General features: G+C 41.7%; 1 protein-coding gene across 1 annotated transcript in view; it reads right to left on the bottom strand.

Moving 5' to 3' along the window:
• Positions 1 to 3245: 3245 nt before the first annotated feature.
• LOC139912569 (uncharacterized) overlaps positions 3246 to 20436 on the bottom strand; it is a 35816-nt gene continuing 18625 nt past the window's right edge. The window contains exons 2-16 of the mRNA XM_071900403.2: positions 18629 to 18684; positions 18251 to 18363; positions 17048 to 17122; positions 10069 to 10212; positions 9700 to 9777; positions 9392 to 9543; positions 9148 to 9202; positions 8982 to 9056; positions 8001 to 8106; positions 7178 to 7792; positions 6151 to 6510; positions 5879 to 5977; positions 4903 to 5039; positions 4534 to 4585; positions 3246 to 4415 (exon numbers count right to left, since the gene is read on the bottom strand). Coding sequence (XP_071756504.1) covers positions 4279 to 4415; positions 4534 to 4585; positions 4903 to 5039; positions 5879 to 5977; positions 6151 to 6510; positions 7178 to 7792; positions 8001 to 8106; positions 8982 to 9056; positions 9148 to 9202; positions 9392 to 9543; positions 9700 to 9777; positions 10069 to 10212; positions 17048 to 17122; positions 18251 to 18363; positions 18629 to 18684 — 2254 coding nt within the window. The 3' untranslated portion in view covers positions 3246 to 4278. The remainder of the gene's footprint in view (positions 4416 to 4533; positions 4586 to 4902; positions 5040 to 5878; positions 5978 to 6150; positions 6511 to 7177; positions 7793 to 8000; positions 8107 to 8981; positions 9057 to 9147; positions 9203 to 9391; positions 9544 to 9699; positions 9778 to 10068; positions 10213 to 17047; positions 17123 to 18250; positions 18364 to 18628; positions 18685 to 20436) is intronic.

The raw sequence follows: 20436 nt of genomic DNA, 5'->3' as shown, positions 1-20436 counted from the left end.
CTTCCAAGCTAGGCGTTATCTACTTCAGCGGTTTTGAAGATTATCTTTAAAGGGAAAACAGAAAATGACAATGTCAAGAACAAGAGAGATGTTTAAAAGCAAAGGTTTAATCAAGACTTATACCAGATGGAATTATCATAGAGCTAAAGCTGATTTATGTTGAGGGACCATAATAGTTTGGAGTCGTTCTGTTTCCAGATATCTGTTGTAGCCTTGAGACTGTCTCACAGAATACAGAATCAGAAGAAATTTTGATTCTCCGCATGGCTCGCAATGAAGTGTGTATAGCCAATTGGTAATGTTTGAACCACTGGATGAAATGCTGCCTGCGGTAATTGTTGCCCTTACAGAACAATGAGCCAAAAAGAAAATGAGTCCCATTTGCTCTGAGAGTGCACTACCACACAGGTGCTTGTAAACACCAATCGTTGTTTCAGCAAGGGAGGAGACGGAGACAGGAGCTGCTTAACTATTTTAAGAATAGTGTTGTCTGCCTGAGCTCTGCCAGCCCTTTACGCAAGCGGAGCACTGGGGGTAAATTTCACAGCACTTAGGAGTGGGGAAGATCCAGTCGGGCAGCCCTCTGGCACAAAGACTGGAGAGACAGGCAACAAGGCAGCCTGCACCCTTGAGGAGGGATAGGATGACCCTGTCCTTCCCATGCATGCTTGTGTCTGTGTGTATGTGTGTGTATGTGTGTGTGTGTGTGTTAAGCCAAAAAGAAAATGAGTCCCATTTGCTCTGAGAGTGCCCTTGCACACAGGTGCTTGCAGCTACAGTACAGTAAACAGGATGGGGAAGGCTGAAAGTTACGAGGATGCTGCGGTAAGATTTTTGTCTCCTGTAAACTGACACCTCTCCCAAACACATAATTAATCACAAAAAGTTGTAGCAAACTATTAGTTAGACAGTGACAGGCGAGGGTTGAGGAGTGGCAAGGAGAACGAGGTTGTTTAAGAAACGGGGGCAAAGAATAGCGAGAGTCTGCGGCTGTTGGCGTGCATGTATATATGTGTGTTTTGATGCGTGTATGCGTGCGCATGTGCATACCATTAGTGTGTGTCTGTGCTTATCCACCCCTCCATGTATCTTGGGGGCTGCCAGGATCTGCTTCAGAACAGAAACACAGCCAGTGAGCCACAAGCCATCAGCAGCCAGGACAGATTAGGTTTCTGTCGTTGGGCTCTGTGCTGATAACCCTGCAATGAGTGGCATTTCCCTACCGCCACTTCACCTCAGCCCTCCCACACTTGTCAGTCGTCCACCGGTCAGACAGGGTCTGTCAATTAGCTTAGAGATAAAGGGAAGGTCGGGCGGGTGGTCTTCTCTATTAGTTTAGCACCCCAGTCGAAGGTTTTTTGTAACCGATGAGGGTCACAGAAGGAAGGAAACAGCCTAAAGACAGAGGGGAAGGGGAAGGGAAAGTTGACAAAGAGTGGCACATTAGCCAGGGTCTCCCTATCACTCCGCTTAATCCGAAGAGACAAGAGATCTCTGGAGTTCTGGGGATGACCATGAGAACGGGGTTATGGCAAAGTGGGAGAAGAGGGACACACTGTCGAGACCGATTTGCCTTCACACTCACAAATGTACGGATGTCCTCTGTCTTTCTCCCTCTGTCTCTCTCTGCCTCTCTTTCTCTCTCTCACACACAAACAAATGCAAAGACACCATACAAATTGGTCCAATTTCATGAGCATTCATGTTTGGTCTTATAATATTTATGTCAAGTTTTTTTTTTTAACTACTAGTGTTTAGATTTGAATTTACTCTCTTGTGTCTGTCTCTCAATCTTGCTCCTCCGAGTCTGTCACTGTCTTTTCCTTGCAACCTAATCAGTATTTCATAAGAGCCCTATCACCTTTTAAAACATATCACAGATGATTAGCCTTCTGGGGGCAAACTAGACAGAATAGTCTCCTGGATAGAATTAGTCAATCTGTCAACAGGCATCAGTTCTGACAGGATGAGAGCCATGTCAAACATTACCTCTCTATTTCAGAACAGAGAGGGATCTGCCAAACACTGTTATTGAACTGGCACTACAGGAGCGTAACCTAGCCCCCCCCCCCCCCCCCCAAAAAAAAAAATAAATATTAAAGGTGTTTGGTTAAGAAATATTAATGTCATATTCAATCAATCATTATTACCCTAGGGGAAAATCTTGTTTAAGGTGTAGCGGCATTAGTAATTTTTAGCTTTGGAAATGTCTGGATATTCCGCTTCTAAAATGTGTGTAACAATAAGCCTCCTCTCTGGCTGCCAAAATATTTTGCCTTTTGTCCTGAGGTATCTGTTCAGTTCAGTGTGCTCCTTCTCAATAGTTGTGTTAATGGCACATTGGAAAAGGCAATGTCTCCACCTATAGGTCTAAATATGGCACTGCAGCCCACAAACTTTTTTTTTTGTGCTTAGCACACACAATGCCCACAAAAATGCTCAAGTTAGGTTTACTCATGACAACTTTAAAAGCAGATGCTACTGATAATGAGAATCCATACATTTGATGAAACTGCCATGTTGTCCTGCTCTCAGCACCCTGACTGATGATCTTTGACATGCAAATTTCCTCCCAGGAATTGATAAACTATTTAGAGATCAATTTATCATTTCAATGACTTCAGGTCATTCAGCTCCTGAGTGAACGTTCATGATAAGGTCACCAAATAACTGTGATGTGATTGCCAGATGAAAAAAACATGAAATGTACCGTATACATTTCCTGAGACCAATAATCATTTTATTATTGTATTGTTGCAGGTAGTCTATTGCTTTTCATTATCAGTAATATATTTTATGTCAAAGTCTAGTTTTGTGGGTTTATAACAATGCTAATTTATGGCTACTGCGATGCTATGAAATTGGTGTGAACTACATGATTTATTTATTGGATTTTTTTTGTTAATTTTTTTGTACATCTTTTGACAATTCTCAGACATGCGGAAAAATATCTGGAGTGAATTTTGTTATTACTTATAAACACTGTGCTCCCATTAAAATGTAGAAAATAAGGTATTTTTGCTGAGAAATTAACAGGCATATGTTTGATCGTATGAAAACATCAACAGTAATATTAGAGAAATTATGCATTTATCAATGCAAAAATGTGGACACTCAAACAACAAAATAACTACATTCAAATATTTCATTTAGAAATATGAGTGATATTAATAGTAAAATCAGTAAGGGTTTGGTTCTTGTTGAAAAGTAAAAGTAAGAGTGATTTGCCTCACACACATTTTAACAAAGCATTTTGAGTTTGTAGATGGTTTATATTTGTAAGTTTGGAGTAAATACAAAGAACGTACAAACACTTTGATTATAGCAAAAGAAAAGATCTTTGATGTTTCTATACATTCTTATATACAAATGTAGTGTATTAAGACAAAAGAACATTAAAGTTGGAAGTAGCATTTTTTTCTCTCTATGTGTGTTAACATAATGCTTTAATCACTTCAGATCTAGGGAAAAATAAGATTCAACACGTAATCAGATAATGAAGGACAGCACTATATAAACAAAATACAACCCCTTATTAAAGAGTGATGGAGAGACACAGATGCTAAATACAGTGCTTATTTACTCCGCTCGTTTTTCTTTTGTCATGTTGCTGTACAGGTTTTCAATGGGTAATTAAAGAGTGTTGAGAGATTGTAAGCAAAAAATACCGTACCTCAACACAACGGTATAATATATCTAACAAAATAACAGATAGATGACGATAAGATCATATGTACCAGCCAGGAGCGGTAAATTCATTTTGAGCAATGCAACTTAACCTCCACACATGGAGCAAATGGTAAGCAGAATGGTGAGCAGAATGGAATGTCTGTAATATAGGTGCAATAAAAAGGAAGAATATACACAATAAAAATCTGTTTGGGTTTTTTTTGTCTTTTTTTCTGCTAAAAAAAAAAAAGCAAGCGTGTAATCATTTGTTATTGTCATCCGATCCCTCCCACCAACATTCCTACTGTATCTCGAAAGGAAATAACATATTTTGGTCCAGGAAAAGGCCTCTATTATATTATCCAAGAAAATGAGGCCGGGTAGTTTCTGCGTACTTCTGGGAATCTGTTGTTTTTCTCAAAGAATTGTAGAAAATAGAGAACAAAGTGTTATTCCTTATAAGTTTTCTACAATATACAGAATACAAAATTTCAGTGGGAGGGTTAAGATAAAGACATGCATATACTAGTAAAAACAGAAGGGGAGATGGTGTCCCTGAGTGTGTGTGTGTGTGTGTGTGTGTGTGTGTGTGTGTGTCTGCCTATCTGCCTATATGGTCTCCACATAATTGGCAGGGAACAAGCCTTGACGGCCATCTTTGCTGCACCCCCTCCACCAGGCTTTATCCACCGTTTCCACGTCCCTGATGATGTCACCAGGTTCAAAGGAGATCTCCGATTCATCCTCTGTGGGAACCAAAAGATAACATGGTGAACACCCACTAATCACAATGTAATTACCGTAAGTGGAGGCACTTTATGTGCATGCGTACGACAATTATCCTGTAAATGCAGTGCAGCTTACCTGCTTGGTAGTCGTACAGGGCTCGGACGCACATTTGTCGCTCCGGCGTAACCTGAAGTGGAAGGGAAGAGCGAGTGAGAGAGAGACAGAGAGAGAGAGAGAGAGACAGGAGGTAAGGGCAAATACAGTGTCCTGTTTCAGGTTGTAATCATGAAATACATATCTTGTTTAAATATGTAAAGCTGCTAAACTAGGCCTACTCTAATAGAGTAAAATTATGGTTATTGTTATTGTTATGTAATTATCATTATTATTATTATTATTGCGCCATATGTGTAGGGGATGTTTCATGACCCTTGGGCCAAGCCAAGCAATTAAAATGCCAATGTCAAAATGTAAAAAATATCCAGGGTAAAAAAATGATGTTACCGCTTGTCCATTTTCTGAGATCTCCTGCTCCTCATCCTCAGCAACATCATCGTCCTCCTCGGCCGTGCCATGCAGATTGTAGCACACAGCCAGCTCTGGGGTGCTGAGTTCGGTGTCCGACGGACTCATAGATCGCTCTGGGGAAGACAAGTATGGAATGAATTCATCACAGCCAACCAACACAAAGTAATACTTTGGATGGGTTTCAATTTACTGGATGTCTATATTATGGTGTTTTTATCCAGAGGATCTTAAGTAGCCTAATAAAAAGCAAATAAATATGTCAAGAATAAAACACTATAGTATAGTATAGTATAGTATAGTACAGTGTAGTGTAGTGTAGTGTAGTACAGTACAGTACAGTACAGTACAGTACAGTATAGTACAGTACAGTGTAGTATAGTGTAGTGTAGTATAGTATAGTATAGTATAATGTAGTGTATTATAGTGTAGTGTAGTATAGTATAGTATAGTATAATGTAGTGTATTATAGTGTAGTATAGTGTAGTGTAGTATAGTATAGTATAGTATAGTATAGTATAATGTAGTGTATTATAGTGTAGTATAGTGTAGTATAGTATAGTGTAGTGTAGTGTAGTATAGTATAGTATAGTATAATGTAATGTATTATAGTGTAGTATAGTGTAGTATAGTGTAGTGTAGTATAGTATAGTATAGTGTAGTGTAGTGTAGTATAGTATAGTATAGTATAGTATAGTGTAGTGTAGTGTAGTATAGTATAGTATAGTATAATGTAATGTATTATAGTGTAGTATAGTGTAGTATAGTGTAGTGTAGTATAGTATAGTATAGTGTAGTGTAGTGTAGTATAGTATAGTATAGTATAGTATAGTGTAGTGTAGTGTAGTATAGTATAGTATAGTATAATGTAATGTATTATAGTGTAGTATAGTGTAGTATAGTGTAGTGTAGTATAGTATAGTATAGTGTAGTTTAAACTGATTAGTAGTCAAACCTATGCCGTTCTGTTCCCGTATGTCGTCTCCATTTGTGATCCCATTGGTTGATAGAACCACAGTCTCTTGTTTGATTTGCTGACAAATAGCTTCTGCATCTGAAATAATGATTTGGTTGGCTGTCATTTATAATTTCTTGAGTGATACTTCTAATCACTTCTAATTAAATGTTTTTTTGTGCTGCTGTAACAATACTCTATAAAATGTATGTTAAAATGTATGTTAAATATAACTCATTTTTAGATACAAGACAAGGACAGAAGAGGGCTACCTGTGACTGCTGACTCTTCCTCTCTCTCTGAAAGCTCAACCACAACTGGCTCAGCAGGGGGCTGACTGTAATCTGATTGGTCATTCTCCTCTCCATCTTCCTCTGCCTCTCCTTCCTCCTGCACCATCTCAACTGGCTCCTCCAGTGATGCGGGTTCTGTTTCTTGTTTAGATCCCTCCTCTTCCTGCTCCTCAGCAGTCTGGATGGGTTCTGTGGTGATGGTACAATGTTGCGGTTCAGGCTTCTCCTCCTCCTTCTCTTCTACATCCTCGTCCTCATCTTCCTCCACCAGTACAGCTTGCACTGTATGGCCAGTGTCTGAGACCAGCTCAGTTTGCATATGAGTGGCTGTGTATAGGTCTGGTGGTTGGAAAATTACAGAGGTGTTAGAAAGTAAAAGACAAGAACACAACTGTGCACTTCTTAAGGTTACATAAGTGTGCCGATAAAGGCTGTGTGTGTATTTGTAGAAATACTGGGAAAAAAATACAAAACACAAGTTCTCTGGCTACAGTACAGTAAAAAGCATGACATGACTGACATTACATAGGGTCATTACACAGCTCTGTTTAATGCTCATTTCTGATTGGCCAATAAACACATTCCGAGGTCTGTTATTTCTGTATAACAGACTGCTGTTTCACATCTAATCATATCACTACACTGGTGAGAAGTCCTGTTGAGTTTGTTGTTGTAAACTCTTGTGCCAAAAAGACGTTATTCCTTGGTTGCTGCAGACAGTCCTGCTGGACTAGTTTTTGGCAGAAGCATCTAAGTTACTTAAGCCTGTAATAAAATCATTTTAAATCAATATTTCATGTCAAATGATTAATGTCTTTGGTAAGCATTTGTGTAATAAGCAGGATAATGTGCTCTGCTTTGCACCACGCACCCTGTCTGGGCTGTTTTTTACAATAATGACCGGCTTCCTGTACATTGTCCATTATTTAAGAAAGTAGAAATATGATAGTTAGCATTGTATCATCAGACCTTAATATAATGCTTTATGTCCTGTATGGAACCCCACCTGTGTTTGGCTGTGGGCTCTCTGGAAGGGGAGCTGTCGGTGCCTGTGGAACTAGACCAGGCTCAAGACAGACTGAGGCTAGAGGAGAGCGCTCTGGCTGGTGTTGGGTTGGGGTATTTGGGGGAGAAGGCAGTATGGTCTGGGTCTGGGCCCGGTCCTGGGGTGGGGTCATTGGGGGAGAGGGCGGCAGAGCCGCTGCCTGCAACTCTGTGGGACTGCTTTTTGGTAAACTGGGGGACAAGGAGGCTAGGAGACTAGGGGAGGCTGGAGGTGCAGAGGGCTGTGTGGGTGATGGAGATTTGGGCTTAGCGGGGGCCTCAACTTGGTGGTTAGTCAGGGGGAGATTGGGCAGGGCTGAGACTGGAGGGGTGGGGCGCAGGGGTGATGTGGGCGGTGACATCATGGGGACCCGGGGCCTTAGCGGAGAGGTGATCGGGCGGAAATCAGGGCTGGTGGGAGGAGAGGTGGTGCGGTAGAGGGGGGAGGGAGGGGCCCGGGAGAAAGGTGAGACCAGCGGAGGACTGCGAAGCGAGTTTGCTCTGACTTCTTCTGACTTAGAGAAGATGAAGGCCGTGTCTGTGAGGCTGCGCTGGTATCGCCTCAATGGAGGTTTGCCTGGACAGAGAGAGCAAGGGAATCAGTTTGTGAGTATACAATTTAGCAACTTAAAAACTAAACACAGTTGCCCAAAGACATCAAAACACACTTGCTCAACTACATGTATGTGGATCCAGTGTTGATCCATTCTATGTATTTCAATGAGCTCATTTAGACCTTTGAGTGCTCTGTTATCACCGACTGTTCATACACACACACCATGTACCTGTGCGGGGAGATCCAGGACTGGTGGGACTTTGTGACGATGACGACAGCTGCCTGAAGAACTCTCTAGGATTCATGGAGCGCTGGGACACCAATGCTGCTGCCTCCTACAGGTCACAAGAGGAAATACAAATGCGAATGTCTCATGGCTGTAATAAACGAGGCCTACTTTCTATCCTGTACTTTTGCACAAGCTAAAAGCATGAAGTCAGCATCTGATTCACAAAGAAATATATGCATATCAGCTACCAGGCAAACATGCCCATATTCAAGCCTTGCAGGAGCAAGTAAGTACATTGATGGCACTTGTGGACAATTGATTTCCATTAAGCAAATCACATTTTTTAATTATTCAGATTTATTTTCAACTTAGATAGGTTTTGCCAGATAGATTACTTTTCCCACGTCATATGTTAGACAATCACGATATCATTGGCTAAAATAATGAGAGAAAAAAGAACAAAACAACAATGAAATAATCATCCATTCTATGATTCAAACATAGGACACATCCAGGACACATGTACTGCTGCAGCCATAATGTCACTAGAACATTGACCTTCAATTCATTCATAATTTTCTGATTAAGGCTCTCTCTGTGACTAGTCTCCTTCTCCATATTTATAGAATAGGTGCAACTTTATGGCTTTGAATGCAATGCACAATCTCTATGTCTAATATCTTATGTTTCACATAAAACAGAAGACATAGTACAGCAGAGAGAATAAAATAAAACAAGGGACCAAAATAAATAAAAATGATAAATAAATAAAAAACTAGAACAAGTGAAATTAGTCTTAAGAAGAGATTTAATGATGATACAGATGTAGCTACTCTGAGTTCTTTGGGCAAGTTGTTCCACACTCTAGGGGTGCTAAAGGCAAATTTGTAGCACATTCAGGTTTTTGACAAAGCAGCTATTTCAGAGGAATATTTTGTAATGCTAGCCTTATATGTTTATAAAAGCCTAGGATTCACTTACTGCTGCTTTCTCTATGGACTCACTCCGTCTCAGACGAGCCCTCATATCATCCTCATGCTCCCTCTGCTGCTGCTCCTGTCAGTACAGAAATATAGCAGCAATCCGTTATAGAAAACACATTCTCACACACACACACACACTCAGAAATACACATATTTTCACTCACCCATCTTGATTTCTCCCGTCTGCGCAGCTGTTCTTCTTGCTCTGCCTGTTTTCTTCTGCAAGAGGGAAATCATTTCTAAATATCATCACTCATCATTAACCTCAAATGCACTGCATTTACACTGCACTGCAACTCACATAAACTAATTTTACTCTAGTCGAACTTCTGATCTATGCATGTTCTGGCCATTGGAGGGCACTATTGACATGACACAGAAGATACAATGTCTGCTTGTGGAGCCAACCTCTGCTCCTCGATCATCTGTAGTTTCTCGTTCATCTTTCTGTCTCTCTCTTCAGCTTCCCTTCGTTCCTTCAGAACTCTTTCTCTTTCAAGACGCCGTCTCTCCTCTGCTGCTCGTCTCCTCTCTTCATCCTTCCTCTGTTCCTCCTCACGCTGACAGGAAGAACGTGAGACCAAATGATACTTTCATTTTAATTTCAAATCAAACAATACCTCTCTTCAATAGACCTCTGACCTGAGGTAAAGGGCAAGTAAACCTCCAGCTGAACTACATTTCAAACCGCTCAAATGTGACTGAAGACTGTATACCTCTGCACGTGCCCAGAAAGAGTCTCTGTTGATTCGTCTCATCTCCATTGCAGCGTTTGTTTTTCTGTAGTTTGTACCCTATAAAAAAATGAGAGAGGAACACTGAATAGAGAGCAATGAATTCCCCAAACCTGCCAATGACACATACAGGGGCATTTTTGAAATTATATAGTACTTTCAGTAACTGTACTTTGACTTTGGTCAATGATAAAACCATATTATTTTCACATGAATAATTAGATGAACATCCCGGAGGTCAACTGAATAACTGAGTGTACAGTAGGCCTTGAAAAGGTGTCATGACATTTTGTATATGTGTAATTCTCTGTCTCCATCCGATGGACAGATGAGGTACTGCAGGAGACTCACCACTGTCTCCTCCTTCTCCACAGACCTGGAGCTCCTCCTCACCCGCTCCGCAGGTGCTCGAGCCTGGACCTTACTGAGCTCAGCTGCTATCTTCTCCTCTGTGACATCCTCCACCGTCTCTGCACTGATAAAGGCCTGGACCTCCTGAGACACAGAGGGTGGGGGTGAAAATGAAGGGATGGCGATTAGAGCAAGCCACGGCAGTGACGTGTAAGAACTCTACGAGAATTTACTCCACTCTTACATTCACACACACACACACACACACACACACACACACACACACACACACACTGTCCCTCAAGTGGTTTTCTCTTGGCCTGACTCGGGGCCATGCAAAGTTGGGGCCAAACAGTTGCGCAACTGCTTCAGTTATGAGGATGGAGAGAGAACAAAAATACTCCCTGGCTTCAGCGAGAGGACAGGAATGCATTGGTTTGGATGATTATAGATAGCAAAGGGGAAGATGGGAAAAAAAATGGGGAGTAGGGGGGTGAGAGAGAGAGAAAGCAAGAAAAAGAGAGTGAAGGAATGTGTGTACGCAAGACAGAGACAGAGAGAGAGAGAGAGAGAGAGACCTCACTAAACATGCAACAGTTGTTCCATACCAGGAGAGTCAAGCTTAAAAGGGGATTCAGAGATCTGAAAAATGACTAACGACGGGTCATATTCAACAACCGCAGAACAAAACATAATGTTCCACTGCTCCTCTTTCTACAGGACAGATACGTGTTGAATACGCGCACGTGTGTGTGTGTGTGGGGGGGTGTATGTCTGTGTGTGCGTATGCACGTGTGTGTCTGTGTGGTTAGGACGTCAGAACTGTTCCATGGAGAGCACAACCAGTCCAGTAAGTCCAAGCTGCTGATGGAGGGCCACGTCTGTCAGCCTCCAGCAGGAAACCACAGCTTTATCGGAGAGACAACACTGACACTGACATTGGACAGAGCACTCAATGCACACTATAATACACGTCAGTACAGCGTGTAATCTATATCACTCTACCTGTCACTGCCAACAGCACACACACACACACACACACACACACACACACACACACACAGACTAGACAAGTGGAGTGCAGTGCAGTCAGGGCCACTGGAAAAACCAAGGAGAACCAAAATCAGTTGCATAGTGCAGTTCAACACTGTACAAGTGCAGAAAATCACTGCACTACATCCATGTATTTATCTATCACTATCATCAAAAACCTATTGGGTAAAGGATGGGGCTAAAACTGCCAGGGTGAGATGTTCCATGTTACTGTAAGGTGGTTTAGATAAAAGCATGGCAAATGGCATCTGATAAACCCACATACAGTTCAGAGAGCTGTATGTAGATGACTAGTTGTCTAGAGTAAACTCACACAGAGAACGGCACAGTACAGAACAGACAGGCTGCTCTCGGAAAAACTGCAACCTCCATGTTTTTCCCTGCACACTGTTATGCAAATCACTTCTCCCTCTTTACATAATTGTCATAAATACATGTCTGTTATTCCTTCTGCAGCTTTCCAAACACAGTGACTTCCATAAATCAAAACTCAACCTTTTCTTTCCATTTTCAGCTACAACTCATCAATCTCTGAGATTAAATCAACCCCTACCCTTCTGTCTCTCTCCTTCACCTCCTTTCTTTTCTCTCTCCTTTTCACTCTGTCCCAACCTCATCACTTTTTCACCAAGGACCATTTCAAGTGTGTTAACTTCCCATTAACGTAGTGAACCATCAATGTAATAACAATTTGTAGCTACTGTTTTAGTGTAATAATCCTCTTAATGTAATACAGTTCCCATTAATGTAATACATCTTACCTCCTGTTAATATAATAACTTTTCTCCTGTTAACATAAAAAATATTACAGTATTGGGTTTTATTACATTGACAGGAAGGTAAAAAACATCAGTTTTCAAAACTGTAAAAATTTAACTGATAATGTAATTGTCAAAATTCAATACATAACAGTCACCCATTGATCAATTTGGTTATTAACTATGGTGCTACATCTAAAAAAAAAAGTGATATGTATGGAAGAGGTCTTTGGTAATTATTGTAAATGTCTTACATTCCCAATCAGAATGCTTTAGCAATATACCCAAAGTATTGGATTATCAATAGGCTGCAATATAGTAACCTCCATCACTGCCTGCTCTGCCACACAGAACTTGCCACAATGGTCAACTGGTCCATTTAGACAAATGCTCCCCATGTCCTATTATCCCATGTCCATGCCCTAGAATCAATCAGGGCAAATTCTCAATATAGTGGTTTGAAAGTATAATGTGAGATGTTGCAGCGGAACCAAGTGTTTAAATGCTAAGCAGCTGGACATTGAGCCTCATGGGCTCACCACCCAAAAGGTGAAGGGTGGGGGTCAAGTGGAATGCCTGTCAGGCAAAGGACAGGGGTGTAGCTGACCTAGGTGTCATGGACCTTGGCAATGGAGACTGGCTCTTGGTATGTGGAACATAACCTCTCTGGGAGGGGAAGGAGCTGGAGCTGGTGCGGGAGGTTGAGAGGCACCAACTAGACATATGGAGTTGGGCTCACATCTACACACAGTGTCTGCTCTGGAACCAAACTCCTTGACAGGGGGTGATGTCTCACCTACTCTTACTGTTGTTTGTGTGTATGTACCTAAAAGCAGTTCAGAGTGCTTGGTTTTCTTGGAGATGGCGAGTGGGGTGCTGGATTATCACACTATTAGCTGCAAAGTTTTATTACGTCAATGGTTTATCACATTCATGAGAAGCTATTACATTTACAGTTGTAACAGTGTTCCTGAGTTGAAATAATAGAGCAGGGGCGATAGGGGGTGGTGCTGGTTGAGATGGCGTTAAAACCTCTGCTCTTAAGTGTCTGTCATTACTGTGAGATGACAGATCTCTATGATCTAAACTGCTTCAGGGCTCAGCACCAGGACTCTAAGATAGTCTGTATTATTTACAATAGAGCTACTGTTCTTTGCTGCAGTCCAAATCCCCTGCCCCGCCTTAAAAGACCTTTGGCCTTTTGCCAGACTGGTGTCATGTCACCAAATAAGAGCGTGCTTATAATTAATATGGTTAATTAAAGATAAATGAACTCCTCCATTGTGTCTTTTTGCATTTCATCTGTCTGTCTACATTACCGTCATATCTCCCTCCTCATCTCCTCCAGCATATCATCGATGTCTCAACCCCCACCACACAAACACACACACACACACACACACACACAAACAAACACACAGACGCACACACACACACACACACGCACACACAGTCTCAACTGTATTCGACTATTACTTCATTGGAAATGTATCACAATGGAAACATCTGCATCCTATTCACATTCTAGTTTTCATAACGTAATGCCGAACTGGAGTACAGTATGAAACACACCCAAATCTGCTGCTGCGGACTCGCCTTGACACAACCCTCCCACTGCCAGCTGGGGCATGCACCAGGATACCAAGACAGAGAGAGGCAGAGAGAGAAACAGAGAAAACAGAGAAAGCAAGAAAAGAGAACATGAAAGCTAAAAACAAAGGACAAAGAGAAAACAGCATTGCCAAGGGGAATTCTGACTCTGTTGAAGCACATTCTCTCATTTATAATCCTGCTAACTGAATCCAAGATAATGAAAGCCAGGATTTTTACAAAACAAACAAAAACTTGAGTTCCCATTTTGTTATCATCAATCAATGTCAGTAAGTAGGTCATATGAGCAGCTTTGTTTCCCACTCATCGCAAACCAAGGTCAACTAGGAGGGATTTGGGAGGGAGTCAAGAAAGATTGTGTGCTGCATCTGTTTATTTTCCACCAAAAGGGTGCACAACACTGAAAAAAAAGCCCATATCACATTATCATATACATCACATACATCACCCATGGGTATCCTATAGTTATGGGTGGCCCCTCAAATTCCCCTTGGTCCTCCAAATTTATTGGTTGGGATCTAGTCAGGCTCATGGTTACTGTAGTAGCTGGTAACACAGGTAGGTGGCAATTTCTTACTGTAATACTTAAGGCTCAAGCATTACTAGCCAATGGCCATATTGTAGAAACATACTGAAAACACTAGCTTACAACACAAAACCGTGTCACCTCTGAGCTCAATTTCAATAGACAATATACAGGAACATTATATGGAGGCTGTACTGGAAGCATTTTTGTGCTTGTTGCATTAAAACATCAGATATCTGTGAGGTAAAATTCGACACAGTATCACTGCTCTGACTGGTACTGATTTGCATCACATGTTTTTGGGGACTCAGACACTGCCAGAAACTATAAAACAAACAGGTTGTATAAGTAGTGAGTAATCATTTTTCAAAAATTAATCACGCATTAACCCCAAATGATTTCCCACACAAGTGGTATGACACAGAGTAGCGTGCTGTTTTACAAGCTTCCCTTGATGTTTCAAAAGTAATTGTGCAATGTTTTGGGGTGCTAAGAGCTTTATTGCTGATTTATCTGAACAAGTGACTTCATGGGAAAGTTGTTTCATGCCAAAGGAGGCTACATGGCTGTGACAGAATGTAAAAATCCCACGTCTGTTGGCAAATCCAAGTTAGGATGACCGTGGAGGCCGGGATAGCACAGTAAGGTATCATCACCATAGTCCTTACGTCAGAATACTTGTGCAAATGTAACCCATATGCTTGGCCATGATGTCCACGCTGCAGAGCGATGTTTTCTTTCAGTCTGAATCAGCTTCAGCTAGTAAAACTACGTAAAGAGCATGAACTCAGGTGCTGACTAATGGAAAATTCATCCGAAAAAGCCGGGAAAGTTGAACTCACATTCTTTCCTTTTCTGACTTCTAAGCTCAGATACTGACTGTAAGACTTCTGCCAAAACACAAATAAACCAGAGAACAATTTTTGACTTAGTTTGCAATAAATTGTTTCTATTTACTTCTATTTGTTATCCACAGAGAAGCTAGTTGGGAGGTAGTGACCGTGGGTTATCGTTTGGGTCGTAGTGACATGGGTCTGGCCGTTAATGTATGAGTGTGTGTGTTTGCTAAGGTTAGAGGTTGTGGTTCTCCCACACTTCACACAGGGAGAGAGAAGGATTCTCTTCGCTCTGGGCAATATTGACCATGTAATCATTATTCTACCATTTTGAAATCCCACACATGTATCCATATAAACTCTCTCACAAACGCACATAAATGGTCCTCGTTCACACACCAACAGTCTCATAGAGGGGTTAAGGGGTTTAACACAGCGGCTCGCAAAATCCCAGACTCGACATTCACTGTTAAAAAAAATGAGACAAAAAAAACAACAACAAACATTCCACAGATGCTTCCGCAGTTGACTGGGTGATGCCTTTATATGGAAACTAGTAAACCTAGGGGTCGGCTGAACTTAACCCATGAACCTCTCCTAGTGAGATGGAAATGCTAAATAAACACTTTTTCAGGGGCAAAGATGGAGGGAAGATGACTGATGCAACTAGCAAGGTGATGGACAGAGTTTATCGTGTGTATGACCATTTATTCACACACACACACACACACACACACACACCTGCATTGCATAAATACGCACAAGTTTATAGAGCCCCCATTAAAGTCAAAGTGAAATGAAAATAGACTTTTTGCCTTTTTGACTCATACCACACACCTATTTGACAATTTATGCCCAAAAAATGACAAAACATTTATTTTCTTGTATCTTTATATAAAAATCTCATTACTTTTACTTCCTGGAAAACAGAAAATCTAAAGTGGTGACTTCAGTGTGTACCAGGAGGTGTACATAAAAATTCAACCAATAAAGCAATCACAGATTTTTGAGCAATCCTGCCCCATCAAATAAAACTGCCTTTCTCTCCTTAACTGATATCCCATTGGTTTACCATTTTGAATGGTCCCTCCCCATGTTATGTCCCGCCCCAACATCCTGTTTCAACAAAAAATACATCACAATAAGGAAGCAAGATGCTCTCAAAATGCAGTTTCATTGTGACTTTGACCATTCCCTTTTCAATCTCCCCCTTCACATGAACCCCATCCCGTTCTCCATTTCCCGTCTCTCCTGTCACCACTTAGCCAGTGTTAGTTTGTGATGTGCCTGTCGGTGGCACCGCAAACAATGGAGCTTTCAACCCCGACCTTACCCCCGTCTCCCCCCTGGTAGCAGCGTGGCAGACAGACGGATCACACACAGGACCAGCACACCAACAGACCAGGAAGCAGACTGAGGACAGGAAACTCTCAAAACAATACAAAGTAAACTACCGTGTGTAAATATAGAGTCCAGAGTCTGGAGTGCAGAGATAGAAGAGAAGAGAGAGGAGAAGAGAAGAGGAGAGAAGAGAAGAGAAGAGAAGAGAAGAGAAGAGAGAAGAGGAGAGGAGATAAGAGAAGAGAAGAGAAGAGAAGAGAAGAGAAGGAGAAGAGAACTTGTTCCTGTGTGCATCAGTGCGTGTTGATATCAGCATGCATGTACACACACACGTTTGAATATAGCGTGCACATGTTTGTGTGTGTACAAGCTGCGAGTGAGTATATAAATGTTAGCGCTCTAACACAATGTCCGCCTGTCTGACAACATGATTATTCACTCCCTCGCGCCTGGTCTGCTAAGTTCACTACCTATCTGTGTTATTCTGACAACAGTAACCATGGAAATCCGTTATCCATTCTTCATTGTAATGGGAAGACCAGATCCACAGAATGAATACAGAGCAATAAAAACACCAACCATGAGGAACATTATTACAGAATAGCAGGAGGAACACAGGATGCAGGAAAGAAAGAAAGAAAGAGGGAGGGTGGGGTATGTTTACAACTCTTACGCACATCTACTGTACTGGTAATGCCCCTCTGGATGCTAAAAATGTCACAGCTGGAATGATGTCATCTTTAATGCACACTTTGGTGGGGAAAAAGTGACCAGCAGACAAACCGTCTCTATTGGATGAACTGCACAGTAGAGTTTGTCTGATCCAAAGGTTGGTCAGTGCGTGTTGATCTTACCTTGAAGAAGTTTTTGATGGCCGGCATGTGGCTGGCACATTCCGTCCTTCGGTAGTCATCTACGCTTTGGCCAACCTGCGAACAAACACAGGATATAGACACTTACATACATATCATACCTCTCTCTGAGGGGACTGAAAAAAAAAAAAAAAGAGGAGAGGAAGAAAGGCTGAGGAACAATAGGATTCACATTGCTGCAGTTGAGTAGATTCTCCGTTTGATAAAACCGACAATCAGTGAAAACATTTGACCAAAGCTTAAAAATAATGTCAGTGTAAAGTCAATTTTAAATCACTGTAGCACTTGCCACTTCAGCAAGCCTGTATATTTATACACCAAATATGCAAATTGCTTGTGCAAGTGTATGTGTGTGTATGTGTATATTTGTGTGTGAATGTGTGAGTTTCTTCAATGCTTGACTGGCTACAGATGCAACCTCTGACCCCATCACAACATTCCACACTGTCTCCATGGGGAAGGACCAGCAAAGCACTTTGGGAACCGTCTCAGCATCTGTTACCTGGCCTGAATTGTGCTCAGAGTATGAACACAATTTTCGGCTGTGTGTTTGTGGAGGGGGGTGGATAGTCGGGGGATGGACAATGAACCAATCAAATCACATCAAAGTAGATTTCCAACCAATCAGCAGTGGCAGCTGGCCTTTATATCACAACTCTATAACTCCACGGTAAACAACATCATTCAAGCGCCGTGCATCTGCCTAACATTATTGTACGTGAGTATTTACATTTTCTGTTTGCCCTATGATTCATGCACTTTTGCACAACAATGAGGCTGTAACAGGCCCTTACAATATTTTCCCACATGTCAGATGCCAAATAAGCCGCTGTCAAAACAAAACTATAGAATGTGAATAAGCCATTTATCTTAGGCTTTTCTCCAAAGCGTTTTATAGTTCACTGAGTGCATGCATTTTTCTCTATGTGGCCCCTCAAGATGTTGAATCCATGATCTTGGAGCTACTAGATAAATACTTATATTAGCTATCTATAAGTGGGTGCAAGTCTGTGTGTGTGTGCGTGTGTGTATCTGCGTGTTTGTGCATGTATGTGTGCGTGTGCTTGCATATGTTAATTTGTGTGTGCCATGCATGTATGTGCTTTTCTGCATTTTGTGTTAGCATGTATGTTTCCTAAGCATTACTCAAACAAGCTAAGCCCCGCAAGCCTGTCTGCCACTCACCCAGCTGATCATAGCAATGCGGGGGCCTCCTGTCTCTGCCGTTCCCACTCTGCACAGTCCGTACTGGGGCTTGGAGATATGAAACTTCCCTGCCAGCTCTGCCACACCACCCACTGTTAAAGAAGAGACAGAGAGAGAGAGAGAAGGTAGAAGGAACAACGGTGAACCAAGGATGGATAGAGAGTTTCATAGCAAAACCTCTTTCTCTAAATATCCAACTGTGAGAACATTAAAACATCCCCTAACAATATGAGAACAATGAATGCCTTTCAATTTGGACCAAAGTGAAGCGGCTGAGTAGTTTCATTCCTTGTGGTGCTTAAATATTTAAAACTTGCATTCCTGAAACAAAAAACACTCCACATATGTCTGCCTTACCCCCCGAGTCGGCCAGTTTGAGCTTGTTGCTGACTCCATCATATGTGAACAGCGCCCTGTGGACACACAGACACACACACAGGTCAGCTACTGAGAAATGAGGGTGACAGGGAAATGACAGACAGATTGGCAATGCTGAGTGTAGAGAAATAAACACAGAGTAGATAGAGCACAGACGGAATATTCTGGACACAAGTACAGCTCGTTTAATAATGTCCAAGCGTTATGGCACATCCAAAAAATTCATTTCCAAGCATAAACATGTGGACAGCTGGGTACGCCATGTGTTCAGTCTATCAATGTGCACGGGGACATGCACGCGCACACACACACACACACACACACACACGTGCGCGCTGACGAAGCCGGATGTTTTACTGCGCATACTTGGTCTAAATCCTAACAAGCTTCCCCGCAGTGCAAAGCATCTCCACAATGCACCGACAATAATGAATTCTCTTCCACTCTGACATGCACTTGTTCTCTCTCTGTTCTTCTTCTTTCTCTCATTCTTTCCTTTCTATCTCTTCCTGTCCTTCAGCCCTTGTTAGTCAGAGGCCCTACGTGCGTAACACAGGGAAGCACTCAGCAGCACAATAACCTTCATTCATAGCGTTCGTCCCACAGATGGATGACTCTCACCTGAATGTTAAATATATGCAGCCAGTGCTGTTCACAGCTACAGAGTTTCTGACATTTAGCAGGAGAAAACCTGTCCTACCGCACCCTTCAGTCAATCAAACCGTAGGTCACTGTAACAACTCAGGAATTCATGATGCTTGTTCCCATGAAACCATTGAAATAAGCTCAGTAAGTACAGAGTGACTGTTTTGAGGTGGAAGCATATCATTAAATATCACGAGAAAATGGTCTGCATGTTGAGTCGATGTTATCAAACAAATCAAATCAAATACACAAACAGTAAATAATGGGAGTCTTACTTTGCCATCTTATACTTCTTTCTGATCAGCTGTTTACAAGGTCAAGAAATACCAAAACTCCAAAATGATATCCATATGCTGCTTAATATGACACGCTCCTAACATGGTCCTGATTCACTTGTGTGTTTGGAGCACACTGGGGGTAAATGTGTGTGAATGTGTGTGACTTTACCAGCTGACTTGCAGAGAGAAAAATTGGCGAAGTTCTGTAGGCCTGATCTGTGTGTGTGTGTGTGTGTGTGTGTGTGTGTGTGTGTGTGTGTGTGTGTAAATTTCTCTCTGTAGGACTCCTGGGGGTGTGTCAATAACATCTGGAGCTGGGTAGCCAGAGCATAAGGCCACGAGTAGCTATTACAATGGGCCAAAGGTGAGCTGTGTGTGTGTGTATGTGTGTGTGAGAGAGAGAGAGAGCCAGAGAGAGAGAGAGAGAGAGAGAGAGAGAGAGTATGTGTGTCTATGGGTGTATATATGGCAGGCATCTGCACAGTTCACCTGCATGTGTGCATCGTTCACCCATTTGGCATTATTCACTTTCTCTCTTGTCAGCAACACTGCATGATGGTAACCTTTGTCTCTAGCATGTTATTATGTTTAAACTGCATTGCATATTTGTTACTAGCATGTGTCTGCAGTATCTGACATGGTTTGGACTTGCCGATGGCATAAGACTATATTCTACCTAACCCTCTGCACTGCAAAAAAATGTTCATCTTAACATGTCTAAGATTACTGTCTTAAAACTTTGTTTTCCTTAAAAGTAGTGAAAAAATCAGCCCATGGGATGAGATAATTTCACTCAGTTGTTACAATGGATATTTTTTTTGCAGTGTAAATACACTGACCTCTCCACCTCATCTATACAAACAC

This window comes from Centroberyx gerrardi, chromosome 8 (genome assembly GCF_048128805.1).
Source record: "Centroberyx gerrardi isolate f3 chromosome 8, fCenGer3.hap1.cur.20231027, whole genome shotgun sequence".
Classification (NCBI taxonomy): Eukaryota; Metazoa; Chordata; class Actinopteri; order Beryciformes; family Berycidae; genus Centroberyx; species Centroberyx gerrardi.
Note: the sequence above shows the minus strand (reverse complement) of the source record. Positions and strands in the feature narration are given on the sequence as shown.